The sequence below is a fragment of the Rhododendron vialii genome, chromosome 13a, assembly GCF_030253575.1.
Source record: "Rhododendron vialii isolate Sample 1 chromosome 13a, ASM3025357v1".
NCBI lineage: Eukaryota > Viridiplantae > Streptophyta > Magnoliopsida > Ericales > Ericaceae > Rhododendron > Rhododendron vialii.
This window is the reverse complement of record NC_080569.1, coordinates 26792365-26807692: the sequence shown is the minus strand read 5'-3', so window position 1 is coordinate 26807692 and position 15328 is coordinate 26792365. Positions and strand designations below refer to the sequence as shown.

At 40.7% G+C, this 15328-nt stretch overlaps 4 protein-coding genes across 8 annotated transcripts in view; 2 read left to right on the top strand and 2 right to left on the bottom strand.

The window, feature by feature from the left end:
• Positions 1 to 15328, top strand: part of LOC131313642 (E3 ubiquitin-protein ligase RMA1H1-like) — a 73222-nt gene that overhangs the window by 5745 nt on the left and 52149 nt on the right. The window lies entirely within an intron of this gene.
• On the top strand, positions 1301 to 4344 carry LOC131313637 (uncharacterized). The gene has a single exon (XM_058342055.1). The coding sequence runs from the start codon at positions 1444 to 1446 to the stop codon at positions 4174 to 4176; it is 2733 nt and encodes a 910-aa protein (XP_058198038.1). The 5' UTR covers positions 1301 to 1443; the 3' UTR covers positions 4177 to 4344.
• On the bottom strand, positions 5527 to 7641 carry LOC131313639 (pentatricopeptide repeat-containing protein At2g33760). Its single transcript, XM_058342063.1, has one exon. The coding sequence runs from the start codon at positions 7588 to 7590 to the stop codon at positions 5818 to 5820; it is 1773 nt and encodes a 590-aa protein (XP_058198046.1). The 5' UTR covers positions 7591 to 7641; the 3' UTR covers positions 5527 to 5817.
• Positions 9095 to 14682, bottom strand: LOC131313641 (probable 2-carboxy-D-arabinitol-1-phosphatase). 5 transcript variants are annotated; one of them, XR_009196252.1, is made up of 8 exons: positions 14399 to 14678; positions 13137 to 13315; positions 11409 to 11528; positions 11225 to 11324; positions 10489 to 10628; positions 10316 to 10395; positions 9587 to 9866; positions 9095 to 9508 (listed from the first exon to the last, which is right to left on the bottom strand). XR_009196252.1 is itself a non-coding variant. In XM_058342067.1 (7 exons), exons 1-7 carry the CDS (start codon positions 14529 to 14531, stop codon positions 10201 to 10203), a joined length of 756 nt encoding a protein of 251 aa, XP_058198050.1. In that variant the 5' UTR covers positions 14532 to 14682; the 3' UTR covers positions 9528 to 10200. The 5 variants fall into 5 exon arrangements, 2 of the variants coding, with proteins under 2 accessions (XP_058198050.1, XP_058198049.1); XR_009196253.1 differs by having other exon boundaries at positions 9659 to 9866; XR_009196254.1 differs by lacking the exon at positions 9095 to 9508 and adding an exon at positions 9528 to 9558 and having other exon boundaries at positions 9659 to 9866.

Here is a 15328-nt window from a genome sequence, read left to right as displayed (position 1 = left end):
ACAGAGAGTTAATATGTAGCTCATTTTCTCTCTTTGCACCCAAAACGTAAAAATTTCCCACTTTGGCCCTAAAACTTAGTACACGTTTTCAATATTCCCCACCAAGCAACGGCCGTCTATAAACCTCGATGTCAAATGATTATACTTTTCTACATCAATTACACTGAAATCATCATTTTGGCCCCTAAATTAATAGAGGAAAAACCATTTCTGTGGCAAACAAGCCATTTCGAAACAACAAATAAAGTTCTCATTCATCCATTTTAGAGAAAGAGGAAAAACAAATCCAAAAAAATGAATTATTTAGAGATGATCCTTTGAATGGTCCAGAAGCCCGAGGTCCATATGAGCTACGAACAAGCCCTCTCACTAGGTCACGTCCTTTAAATGGTGTTTGCTCTCTCTTGCTACAAGTCTTCCCACTAATTCTAGGGCTGAGTTGTGATTGGTGGTCAAATTTTTTCTCTTGCCACTGCTAAATGGTGGTGGTGGAGCTCTTGATGGTGGAGTAGTTGCAGAAGATGCCCTCTCACTCCTCTAACTTGAGTTGGTAAAACTAAGTTGGAATTGATTGAACTTTGTTGTGTGCTTTCTTTGGGATTGACATAGCACTAAAAGGATGTGGAAATACTCACGGTGATGACCACAAGGAACTAAAAAATTTCTATAACGAGAATTTATCAGACATTGAAGGGGCAAAATTTACGTACCCTTTCATGGTGAGGACCACAATGGTATAAAAAATCCCTAAGAGCACACAACATATGACTTCTTCTTTATTTAGAAATTGATAAGTTTTTTCCTAAAATCGTTTGTTTATGCCTAAATCCCACAATTGGTTAAGCTTATTCTCCCTATTCCGTCTATTTCTCTCACTTTTCTCTTTATTCTTCATATTTTTCGCCTTTTCAAACCTTCCGTCTATTTTTCCACTAACTCCCCATATCAGTGTGGACCTTATAATCTTAGGTACGCAATCGGATCTCTATCTAATACAATCAAGCATAGCAACAGTGACGGTGCTGACTAGCTAGGCAACTACCGAGGTAGAGACAAACATTGCCGGGGTGAGGGAATAATGAAACATAACTTCTATAACCGTAGGGACTAAAACCCTAGATAAACCAAAAAAAATTCTTCCCTTGCATCATACTCTATTTTCTTGTGTATGTAGACTTTCTATTATAGTAGTAAAAACCTTCCTTAAAATATTAGTACTATAATTACCAAAAATTTATATAAAAAAAAAAAAATCCTTAAACATTTCTCCATCAATTGCTTTCCCATTCCTTTCCCCATAAACGTCACCCACTGGTCCACCACCACCTCACCCATGGCCGGCAGTCTAGAGAGAGAGAACCCATTCCCCACCCACCTATACACACACACATATATCCCCGTTGACGATAAACCCAAAAAACGACATTGAACTTGAACACAGCAATGAATCCCAACTCTCTTCGAACTAGGGTTTTTCCAATAAACCCATTTCCTCTTCTCTCCATCTTCTTCTTCTTCTCCCTCGCCATCCCCACATCCGCCTCAACCACATACGACCAGTACTGCAACGAAGTCGTCCCGGCATCGAACGCAACCGCCCCACTGTCCCAACCCGATTCGCTCCTCCGCTTCGACACCGCCTATTACACCGGCGGCGACCCGGTTCTGGGCCCCCAGGATGCGGCCTCGTTTCGGGCCCGCTCCGCCGCCGAGACCCGAACAGCTGGCGTCTTCAGGATTGATGGGATTTTGACATTTTTGGGTCCGAGGTTTGCGAGTATTAATACGGTTAACTGGACCCGGATGATCAATCCCCATCTACCACGCGGAGTCTCGAGGAGTCGGGTCGGGTTTCGTTTGTCCGGGTATTGGTCACAGGCTGATGGGAAGCTCTGTATGATTGGTTCAGGTATGCGTTCTTCTTTGGTTTTTGTTAATGTCGGTTTGAAGCTTAATTATCCGAACTCGTCGAATCTTGAGTCTAGTTTGGTTACTGGGACACTGGAATGTTTGGATGATGATTTGACGTGTTTTAGCATGGTTTCGATAATGGGATTTTCGTTGAGGAATTATGAGTATAAACTGGTAGATGGGGAAAATGAGAATGGACGGTTTGTGATGTATGATGGAATGGAGAATGTTTCGCTTGGTTTCGGTACCGGCCCTGCTGTGTGTAAGGCGGTTAGGGGTGCGGGTATATTTGAATTGGAATATATGGAGGATTGTGGGTCTGTTAATTGTGATCCTCTTGGTGGAGGTAGTGGTGGGATTTTGCCTGGTTTTATGTCTTTCAATGATATCGAGTGCACGATCGAGGGGAGAGTTCGGTATTTGATAGATTTTGCGAATACTAGCTATAATGGGTACCATTTACCTTTTAATCCGAGTACTGTGTTAGTTGCTGAGGGGGTGTGGAATGGGAAGAAGAAACACCTTGACTTGGTTGCTTGCCGAATATTAAATTTTAAAGACACAGTGGCTAAGGCTTCACTTGGGGATTGTTCGATTAGGTTGAGCTTAAGGTCACCGTCGACCATGACATTGAGAAGCAGGAGTACGGTTGTTGGCCAGATGTGGAGCAATAAAAGCATGAATGATTCTGGTTACCTTGGTAGAATTTCGTTTGAGAGCCCTAGAAATGGAAATACAAGGGTCGAGGGACTGAGATATGAGTATACTGAGGTTGGAAATTTAAGTAAATCTTGCACAGGAAAGATTAATGGTAAACACAAAAACGTGACATACCCAAATGGGTATTCCTCTGACATGAGATTTGACATGACAGTCCGAAATAGTAAAGGGCAAGTTGCATGGGGTTATTCTTCTCCACTATCCGTGGGTGATCGGTTTTATGGCTATGGAGTGCAATCAACGTTTGCAGTTCCTGTGAGAGACAGCCAAAGTGGCATGCTGAATATCAGCTATGTTCTAAGCTTTAACCCTCGTTCTGATTTCCAGCTGGGTGGTGAAAAGCGGTCAATCAAGTATGTTGAGATTTCAGCTGAAGGGACATACAATGCTGAAACAGGAGTGCTTTGCATGAAAGGCTGTCGCCACCTTGAATCACGGAATAGAACATTTGCAAAAAATGAATCACTTGACTGTGAGATGTTTATCAATATCCAGTATGCTCCTCTGGATGCAAAGGACAGAAGCAATGTCAAAGGAACCATTGAGAGCAACCGCAATAAGTCAGACCCTTTACACTTCGAGCGAATTGAGTTGTTTGCAAATTCAATTTCCATCCTCCAAGCTGACGAATCAATTTGGAGAATGGATCTAGAGATCACCATGGTCCTAATTTCCAATACGCTTGCGTGTATATTTCTGGTTTTACAGCTGTTTCACGTCAAAAAGAACCCAGATGTGCTTCCCTTCATTTCTGTTGTGATGCTGACTGTTCTCACCCTTGCACATATGATTCCTTTGGTACTTAACTTTGAAGCCTTGTTTGTGGCGAACCGCAATCGGCAGAATGTTTTCCTTGGGAGCGGTGGATGGCTTGAAGTAAATGAGGTATTGGTAAGGGTCATAACAATGGTTGCTTTTCTTTTGCAGTTCCGTCTTCTCCAGCAGACGTGGTCCACAAGAGTTGGCGGCGCTGGAAGTTGGGATAGACTTTGGGTTTCTGATAAAAAGGTTATGTACTTTTCTTTGCCTTTGTACGTTGGCGGGGGGTTGCTCGCTTGGTTTGTGCATCTGTGGAAAAACTCTTACAATAGGCGGTTGTTACGTTTACGCCAATTTGGAGTCCAGCAGCTATCTTTCTGGGGAGACTTCAAATCTTTTGCTGGACTGGTCTTGGATGGTTTTCTACTTCCCCAGATTGTTTTCAATGCATTTTGCGATTCCAAAGAGAGGGCTCTCGCTCCAGCCTTCTACATTGGGACTACTGTTGTTCGGTTGCTCCCTCATGCTTATGATCTTTATAGAGCTGCTCATGGTTCCACCTGGAATTTTGGTGGTATATATGCGAACCCTAGAATGGATTACTATTCGACAGCCTGGGATATTACCATATCTTGTGGCGGTCTGATGTTTATCGCCCTCATTTACTTGCAGCAGCGGTTTGGCGGTCGTTGCTTTCTTCCCAAGAGATTTAGAGAGAGTGCTGTGTATGAGAAAGTGCCTGTTGTTGCTAGTACTGAATTAACAACCAGGGAAGTCATCAGCTAAAAAAATTGAGTTTTAATTTTTTTTCCTTTAAAATACTGCAACCACATAAGGAATTGTTGAGCTTAAACAGGAGGTGGGGCTGTTCATTCCTCGTGATTCTGTATTTTGAAACTGTCATTAGTTGTTTACTTCTGGTGGTATATTTTACTTAATTGCTTCGTTCAAAAATTTTTTTACTCAATGCTGACTAAGTTTACAACCATAGTGGATTTTTTTTTTTGGCGTGAAGAACTGTTGTTCATATTGATAATTTCATATACAAACTACTCGACTCAAAGGCCCGAGTTCAAACAACTAATAAGCAACAGAGATAAAAACAAGCAATGAGCCCGTAGGAACGAATGGGTTGAGCTGAATAATTCTGGTTTGAAATAATTCTAGAGCTTCTAAGGCCATCTGCAGTGGTATAATCAAATGTCAATTATTTTTAAAGTTAACAATGTTGGTGCAAAAGATTGCTCACAATGGTATAATTAAACTTAGCAACATCCTTAGAAATAATCAAATTTTGGGCTTTGGATAATCAAAACTAGCAATCTTTTTCAATAATCAAAATTTGTGGATCCTACTCCACATAAGTTAACTAGTTCCAAAATTTGTATACACGCGTGTTTCAAATGGTATTTTCTTCTTCTCTTCTTCGCCTACTCTTTTTTTTTTTTTTGGGTTAAAAAAATAAAATTGAAGAATAAAAATTTTATGTAGCCAAGTTTTTTCGCCTACTTTATATATTTTTCACTTTGTCAACAAACTATTTATCTTTTTTTTCCTCCAAAAGTGAAAGCTCATATCTCTCGATCATCTACTATTCAACCCATCGTCGCCGGATTAACGTGTTTCACTCTTTTTTTCCTGTTTCTAACCCCCCCCCCCCCCAAAAAAAAAAAAAAAAAGAAAAAAAAAATCATAATAGGAGGGAAGGAAGTCACCGATTTTTTTTCCAAAATTAAGAGAGGGAATCGATATATTTTAACCCATAAAAAACGTACATGGAGGAAAGTGAATTACGGGAAACAGAGGGGGAGAGAGAGTGAAATTGTAGTGGACCTCATATTTTGATTATAGACTAGAAGTGACCATAGTGAAGCTTAACATTGTTAAACTTAGCAACCTCTTAAGTGAATAATCAAAAGCTGATGTGTCAACTTTTAGTTATCTTTTTTTGATTATACCAATGTGGATGGCCTAATGTGTTCGTGTTTTGTTAGAAATTACAGTTTTACTGGCGCTACCAAAGTGGTGGTTCTTTTATCACAAGATTTACGCACAAAAACATCTCTAATCGATGAGGGTATGGACAGGAGAGGACTGAAGACAAACTTAATATTTGGCAACAAATGCACCAATTCATTGCTCTTTCACCAGAAGATGAGATTAAGAAAATCAATTAAATGCTACAAGGAAGATCCGGTTTGAAACCTATCAACTCGTACAAGCCAGTCCCAATTGGACCTCGAAATTGGATCTTAAAGATTAGTCGAGGTACATGTAAGTTGGTCTGGACACCCTAAAAGAAGAAAAAGCTACAAGGAAAATTCACAACACCGACAATAGTTGTCTGCTTGCAAGCATCTTATCAATCTCGACATGACCTGGTAACCATGCGGGATAAATTTAGACAAATCTTGGCAAGCGTTTTTATCACCAGTAATCCGCACAAGAACAAGACCCATCTGTAAAATGGTGAAACCGAAGTTTATCCCGAACAATAATTTCTCTCTGTGTAACAGCCGAGATAAACTTAATTGCGGAATGGCAATCCTCGCACATACGGAGGTTCTTCACGACTCTAACAGGTATCCCATGGCTTGTGTTTAGCATCCCGAATGCAATTGCGAGCTTCTCGCTGTGATACCTAACTTCATATTCCTTCTCCTCTTCTTCCAACTCGTGCATTACTGACTCTGGCACCGGCACATACCCTGCTTCGCTAATCCTCTTCATCAACTCGTCCAAGGACTCATAGATAGCGATTGTGTCTGGGTGTGATTTATCACCCATGCTAAACAAATATGTTTTCTGATTGACTTCTATAGTGCTATATCCAACACCCTTCTTAAGGCCTTTCTGAATCATCCTATTTCTAATCGCTTCCGCTTGATCCATCTTGCCAGCCAATGCGTATACATTTGAAATCAACACATAATGGCTTGGATTTTCTGGTTCAGCAGCTAAGAGATGATCCGCGACTCTTACTCCAAATTCAAAATTTCTATGCATCTTGCAGGCCCCAAGCATTGCAGTCCACACTGCCGGTGCTGGCTTGACAAGATCCAATCGCTTGATATATTCGAATGCTTCGCTGAGAAGTCCAGCACGCCCAAGCATATCGACCATGCAAACATGGTGCTCCATTCCCGGAACTAACCCAAAATCCTCGCTCATACTAGCAAATGCCTTTCTGCCCTCTTGAACTAGCCCCGCGTGCGCACAAGCTGATAACACCGCAACAAAAGTTACATCATTGGGGGGTGGCCCACGGGCTCTCATTGTATCAAAGAGCTCCACAGCTTCTCTACCATATCCATTCATACCATACCCTGAAATCATAGCTGTCCATGAGACAACGTTCCGATCATTAATTAAATCGAAAACTTCCCGCGCTCTACTTACATTTCCACACCTAGCATACATGTTAATCAAAGAAGTACCAATAACCACATTCATATCGTAACCATTATCTCTAATCCGATCATGCACCCAACAACCCAGTTCAAGAGCTCCCACCTGAGAACAAGCAGACAAGACACTCACCAACGTAGCCAAATCGAACCCAACACCCGAATCCCGCATCTGGTGAAACAATACAATTGCCTTTTCAGAAAACCCATTTTGCTCGTACCCAGAAACCATCGAGTTCCACGCGACAACGGTTCTCTCCGGCATTTCATCGAACGCCTTCCGCGCACAAACCAAATCACCACATTTCGCATAGAAAGCAACAAGAGCAGCCTCAACATACGAATCCAACCAGTACCCACGAACCAAAGCGTGACAATGAACAACTCTGCCGACTCTCAGAGCCGATAACTCGCCGCAAGATTTGATCACGGCCGTGAAAACGTAGCTTGAAGGGCGTAGAGAGGGGATGGTAACGAGCATGCGGCGGTAGAGGAGTACGGCGTCGTTTGGGAAGCGGTTTTTGGAGAAGGAAGTGATGAGGGAGCTGAAGAGGAATTGGTCGGGGTTCGAAATGGAGAGGAAGAGGCGGCGGGTGTAGGCGATGGAGGCGGCAGCGCAGGATAAGAGGGTGAGCTTGGTGATGAGAGAGAGGTTGCTGTGGGAGCCGGTGATGAGGAGGTGGGCGTGGACCTGTTGGAGGGGCTTGAGGCGGGGGCCGGCCCGGAGGAGAGCTTCGTGAGCTCGTTGTGAGTAGTAGAATGGAGGGGGGTGGTGGTGGTTGTGGGGTTCCATGAAACTTTGCCATTTGGTAAAAGGGAAGAAAGAGAAAAACAATAAAAGATGTTTTTTGGCTGAGAAATAAAAGAAATCCATATTCCGAAAACCTATAGGTACCGACCAAAACCCCATCTAAATCGTACCGACGGTCACGCCGGACCGTTTCTGGTCACTGGAGCCGATCTGAGCTGTCCAAAAATTCTATAAAAAAAAGCGAGGGGGCCTACGCGGGAATCAACGGCATCCGATGCGTGTAGGATGTTTGATCCAAACACCCTATTTGTCGTGTATATATATACACGAAAAATAGGTACTAATAGCAAGTCTATCAGTACCTATGTTTGGTCAGTACCTATTTTTGGTCGGTACTGACAGCAGGTCCCATACATACTACAGTGATAGTTTGATTGATCCGAAGTTGGTTAGTCTAATAAGACCAAATACTATACAAGGGCGGCCCGACTCATTTACTGTACGACCCAAAAATCGAGCCGCGGATTTGATCGATGAATAGACAAATCGAACTAAAATGAGTCCTTAACAAGCTGTCTAAAAAAGTTTTTTAACGACGTACTTAGTCATTTACAATTAGGGATGACAATAGGTGTGACCTTGGTGGATCATCTGGCTACCCTAAATCCTACTAATATCAAATTCTCTTGCACTGTTTTGATTTTTCTCTCAACCAACGTACTGTACTACTTGCGGATCAAAAAAAAAGTACTGATACTTTGACATCACTCCCAATGGCTCGTTGATGAAGTACTTTACTCAATTTAGCTTCTTGAGTTTAGATTTAATGTGCAGTGAAGTAAATTTCCCATATTATATGGAAATTGTGAGCATCATTTTGTAGAGCTCTGCAAAAATTTGGCATTGCTAGAACGTCGACAATGAACATCTTTTATTTAGATTAGTGTGAATACAATTAAAATACCTGACAACTCACGTGCATTTCTCCACCTACTCTCTCTCTCTCTCTCTCTCCGTGCATGCGGTGGGATTCTGATTCTGACGAGAATTTGATTCTGATTCCTTTCTATCGATTTTATTATACCTAAAAAGCGCCCCTACACATCCGGACAAAACTCGCAGACATTCATAGGACACAAATGGAATACATGAAAAGTCTGATAAGGTCAAAATGGTAATCTAGAAAACACGGCATAATTACTCAACAGCCCATCAACCAAGCATGCAATGACAAACAAGATATACATGAAGAGGGGTAAACTCGTCTTGCCATGCCAAAATATGGCCGATGGCTTACACTCCAAAAGGAGGCCAACGCTCCTTCAAGGCAAGGTGCATGGACGGATAGCGAGGGTGACTAACTACTACTCGTTCGATAATCTTGTAAATGTTGTTGAATATGTTGAGGAATTTCGTGTTTGCAACGAACAAAATTCTCTCCCCCGAGATGGGCGATTTAGATGTAAAAGAAAGAAAAGGAAATATTTCGCGATTCAGATCATGCTTTTGATGGATCCAGCTTTGTTTCACATATGAATTACGAGGGTTTAAAGTCAGCTTTTAGATTAGGGTTCTCTCAAGTTCAATACAGAGACCGATTTTTACGTGTGGACCATCTGTATCTATATGGTTTACATGATGGGATGAGGTGATCAGATGAGACTTGCAGGAAAACAAAACCGCCTTTGGGCCAGGGGAAAGTTTCCTGATGCCTTGCTACGCTGCAATTCTACCCAAATTGACGCGGTCAAAAGGAATACGAATTTCTATGTTTAACTGAAACTTTAGCGATTGACGAAGCAAAGTGACAAAGTTGCTCCAATTGATTAGGACACACAAGACTTGATTTGGTTTTGTTCGCTACATTCAGTGTCTGAGGCATTGGAGTTATATTGGTCTCAAAGATCAGAATGCAAATATCGATGCTGAAGAGATAAGTGGTTGCCCGACGAAAGAAAACCTGGAAGCCAGAAGTTGGATGATCACATGAAAGAAAGAACTGGTCCATTCCTATCGGAGAAATATGACAATGTAATACCTTACAATCTTGTTCTTCTTTGGAACAAACGTCACAGTTAAAACTCTGCAGTAACAACAAAGATGAACTCACCATCTCCACAAATGACCTCTTTTGTGCGAGTTATTTGTTCCGGTTCCACTAGCATCGCCAGATTAAAAATACCAGAGGTATTCAGTACAGATAAACGTAATCGCTGTACATATGAGCTGTCATGTTCAAGGATTGAAGCATGGCTTCTCCTCGCTTGTTGAAGTTAAACACTGATATTCCACCATTATTTACATCGATGGCACGGAATCTGAACAGTGAAAACAGCGTCAGAGGTAACTGCTTGAAGTACAAGGAACCAATATCTAAGGCCATACTTTGTGGTCAGTCACGTTAAAGCCGAATAATTGCAAATGGTGAAACCACTGTTTCATTGGATCTAACCTCTAAAATTACAAAGAAATAGGTTACACCACCAATCAGATGCTGAGATGCTGAAGGTGAAATCTAGAAACAGCTCTACCGCATTCCGTTATTCTCTTTTGGGACCTGTTAAGTGTTAACTTGTAATAAAATTTTACACACTCTCTCTAAGACTGGTGCTTAGTTGTATTAGTCATTACTTCCCTAGTTCTCAAGGTGTTTTACCTGAACACATGAATATCAGAAGTTCATATTGAATGCGAGAGAAAAAGGAAGAAGTTAGAACCAGATATTAGGAATATTATTCCACAACAATAAGACAGTTCCGGTATATACCTCTCAGGGCCCAATCCAAGAGCCGTGCAGATCAGCGCCCTCAACAATGATTTATGAGTTACAACCAGAAAATGATCACCCTGATAAATGAAAAGAAGATTTTTGATCCATATCATAATGTATTCCAGTATGTCAATTTAAGTGAAATCTGCAAGGCGACAACAAAAGCTTACAGGAGTAAACAAAATTTCCTTCCAAGCTTCGTTTGCTGTTTCCCATAGCATTCTGAGAGGGTAGACACCGTTTATACTAAAATTGGAAGGATCTTCTCTCCATGTTGTGTATTCCTTCGGATATATTTGCCTAGCATCCTCTGCCTCCAAATACTGGGCATGGTTTAGTTGAATTCTTATTTGTTACCAACAAGTTAACTAAAACTTGAAATTAAAATTGAATACATCACACTAGGTTTCGAATTAATGCCATGGAACAGGTTAGGGAAATAATTTTGGCACTCCACTGCTATTAATACACTCCAAAACTTGTGATTTTTTTTTAACTTAGGTGTACAGGGCCTACAGGCCACTAAACTAATTTTGTTACGTGTAATTTGAATGCTAAATATTTGGAGTGTTTTATAATGAATTGGGGGGACAAAGTCGATGCCCAAAGCTCATACACGATGTTGCAGTAATTATGCAACCCATAGCAATTAATTTTTTTTTTAAAAAAAAAAACCAAGAAGAAACGAACTAAATTCCACTAATGAGGTATACGAGGGGTAGATTGGGTATAGACAGGCTTTGGCGTTATATGCACAAAGTGGTTGCCCTTGGGTTCAAATCCGTAAGCGCAATGTTAGTAGGCCGAGCTTTAACAATTGGTGCCTTATTACTCTTCCAATATTGAAAAGCGAAAAAACAATGAACTTCAACTATCTGAAAGAGTGAAACGCAATGACTCACACACCATTTCTCATGCCTTCAAGATAAAACAGATGGCCCTCCTTCAATGAATCAAGAAAAACTATCGGCTCTTCCTTCCCACGCCATAAAATTTCAGCAGTTGACTGCATTAGAAATCATCCACAGTTTGAGGAATTGTTCAAAAATTGAATATGCCAAAATCATCATCATTATCGATCATTTCAAACCTTGGCACGAGATATTGGACTAGAGAAACATTGGTCAAAGGATATATTTGCCAAGGCTTTCCTGCATCTTTCTGCTTGATTCACTCCAGTTTCTGTTAGGATGGATAGGTCTGAACTTCCCTGAATGTACAATTATGTCAACAGCTGCCAGTACCAATTAATATCAATGTACGAGCCAAACAGCCAAGCAAGAGTTTAATGATTCGCTAAGTTTTAGCTTAAAGAAAGGTAAAATTCACTACGAGTTTCTAGTACGGAAATCACCAAAAAGTAAAAACGAGATTCTACTCTTTGCTGAACAAGGGGAACACTTACATATGTAACAAACAAATTTCAAAACGGCACAGCCAGAAGGCACAGAACGTAGTTCTGACGCCAACCAAGGTTTCCAGTATTGTTTTAGCATTTGTGATATGCCACTCTCATGTGTGTTTATTGCATTAAACGTCAAACCAATTAGCTCCACCCTATAGATTCTGTTACTAGTTACTTTCATAAACTCAAGACTGAAAATGTATTGAATTGGTTACCTGTCAAGAGAAGTATATCTCAAAGGACTAGGCTGCCAGAGGTCACAAGCAAGAATGGAGCAAAGAGAGTCTAGAGAGCAAGGGAAGTGATAATTGGCAAGAAGCTAAGAGGAAAAAGGGAAAGGAGTCTCTAATGGCTCATCTAATGAGCAAAAGGAGTAGCTTAAATTTCATCTTCACATGTTTCTGAGGTTCTTTCTTTGTGCTACACGTAGAGTAGAGCGTATCAAAAGGGAAGTTGACCTATGAAAACAGTGAATCCACTGGGTTATAAAACATGGTGGGAAGGCCCTCAAGTGATGGACGCCATGGTTCTAAGACCCCTCCTCCAAAAAGTGGAAAGGATATACTAGTGAAAATGAAGAGCCTCAATTTCAAGTGGCTAGTCCCTCATTGGAAGAGAGGTCATGCCCCATCCGAGGATGGTCTTGAGCTTGCTCTTAGTGGATCTACATGCCCCAAAGGGCCTCCAATGACCCCCATGGAGATTTCTTTGCTCTGCGGAAAAAGATGAATTATTCAGAAGTAATTGTGGATAAAATAAGTAACACTCCTTGGTGTAGGGTAGAAAATACTAAAATCTTGTGGAGAAGAAAAGCTGCCTTAATATCAAGGAGGAGAAGTTAGATATAGGCCTTCTTCGCCTCGGGTTATGAGAGGATTGGTTATTTTGCCTAACCCCTCAGCTTTGTGAGGGTGTTCTTTGTAGGCCGGGTTTGTGTTTCTTCCCTTTGCAGTTTGCTTGCTCAGCTTTTTGTTTGGTGCGCCCTTGGGGGTATTGGAAAGTGCTTGTTACCAAGAAAAAATAGACTTGTCACACATATGTGACAGGAGAACAAGAATTTCCAACCGAAATTGTTACGTGTTTTGCCACCTAGAATGTATTATAGAAAGTTGAACAGGGAGGCAAGGATTTCGAGTGGCAAACTGGACTGGAATTACTGAAAATAAGCAAAATACTAACATTTTACTATTATAAGTATCAGGATTTCACTCATAAGATGATAATACTAAATTAGCAAGACAAAAAAATATGTAGACTACAGATAGGAAATCGCCCATTCTCACATTTCACATAGCAAATTCAACAAATCCTTTCACATTGCAAATTCAGCAAATCCCCAACTGCACCAAAAATGAAAACTAGAAAGAAAAACAAAGAAAAGAAGAAGTAGAGAAAGAAACTGAGACAACAAACCTGAACTCTGCTTTCTTCGTTCCAAGAGCTAAGGCCATGCCTTACAATCGTCACCTTCTTTGGTGAAGACAACAACGTTTTTGTAAGAGAAATTGTTGCCTTCTTGAAATCATAAGCTCCACCAGTGATAGGCACATTATTCTCAGGCTTTTCTATGGAGGATGAAAAGTCGAAGCTAACTTTGAATTGAACCAATTTGCAAGTATTATGCAAAAGAACAAAAAGTGGATTGTCAAAACAAGAACTAGGACTACACTGTAGAGTAAGAACAGCATATTATGGCCCAAGCCCTTTCAGTGGTGACGCAGTGTATCTCCAAGTTGATTCTTCACCTATGGCTTTTTGCCTACATACCCAGAATATTAAATAGCAATTTTCCTCTCTTAACTGTCTTTCACTAACAGATGGCTGTGTAACATACTACCACTCTCCGACCATTTAACACTCATGATATGTAAACAACTAAACAAAAACCAGCCCCTTTACACTGCTAATTGGCATCTAAAATAGATGTTACGGGCCAATACTGGAGTGCTTTGGTACCATCATTTGATAACATTGTCACAAGCAGGAGCTCTGCCTGTTATAGCCTCCAGACCCACAAGATTTAAGTATCGCAATTACCATGCATTACAGCCTCTTTGGATGGAGGGATTTCATGAGAAAAGAAAAGAAAGGGTAATGGTTTCTACCCAAATTACTCATTTGGATTGAGCATTTTTTGTGGGAAATGGAGAGAAAAGCACAAAAATGAAATATTTTGATTGCCTCTTTGGCTCTTCCCCTTTCTCACCAAATCTCCTCAAAACTGATGAGATTGTGTGAGAAAGGGCTCCCCTTTTTTTCTCACCCTTTCTCACCACCCAAAGGAGCTGTTAGTGAAGATGGCTAAAGCATAACCCATAGTTGCATTCCACGCATACGAAACACTTTTGAAGCTGACTAGTTTTACAGGCTCTCATCCAGAAACACACAGTACACACTAAACTAGATCAATTATTCTTCCACTAATTATTTCTGGGTTTGCAACACGCAAACATGTTAAGAGAAGAATCTGAAATGGGTTCCTTTTAGAATCTCAAAATAGAATTCAGCATTCAATCTAATGATTCTAATCACATACAACTAAAGATGCACTATGCCCATTATTACTCTACTCCTTTCAATTAAAAAGGATTTACAACACGAACATGCTCTCTGCCTCCAATATGACCATATTTTGATTCCTTCAAACCAAAAGAAAGATAGAGCTCAGAGATTACCAGCAAGAGGGACGTCTGAACTTGAAGAAGATGAACATTGAATCCGATTTCTCCATGGACATGAGCAATAACTCGGAACCTTCGGAGGAGCCCAACAACCAGGAAAGGCCGTGGTTAGAACTCTGCAAGTCATCCTCCGAATTGTCTTCTGCCTTGTGGCATAAAGATTGGTTTCTTTACGGTGGGTTTTTCCAATTTTGTTACGATATCCGTATGAAATGGTAGAGATAGTGTGTGGTGGTTCAAAATGCAGCTGGGTGATTAGGAGTAGATCAGTGGGTCACTTTCGTGTAATCGAATGGTGGAGATTTGAGTTCTTGACTTCTTGAAAAGTGAGTGTTGGCCTTTGATTTCCCCGCGTGGAGATTGGTTTGTTTGGCTCGAACTCAAGTTCACTGAAAATTTAACTAGTGAACTTGAATATATTGAAAACTTAACGAATGAACCTAAATATTCTTAAAGTAATAAATCTCGATTCAATTTGGCTTGTTCGTAGCCTTTGATGTGTGCCGGCTTATTTCAACAGGTTAGGAGATGGATTCTCAATCAATATAGACTCGTATTTATAAATCCTCTGTCAATCCAAACCTGTGTTTAGTAGGGCAGATATATTTTCACCCACAATTAATTCGTACAATCTTAAAATCGACGGTTCATTTAAGTTTTTCTTTTATCCAACCTACCTTAATTCGCTGTTTGAAATCGCTGAAAGGCTCCGTTGAAACGTCGGTTTTGAGGTTGTACGAGTTAATTATGGGCAAAAGATATTTGAACCGTTTAACACGGGTTCGGATTGATTGAGGATTTACAAATACAAGTTTGGATTCATTGAGAACCCATCTCAAAATTGGTAAGAAGTTAGAACATTTCAAACATAAAAAGTGGAAAAGAAAAGCCAAAAAGTCAAGACAGGTCAATATCTGTAACTTC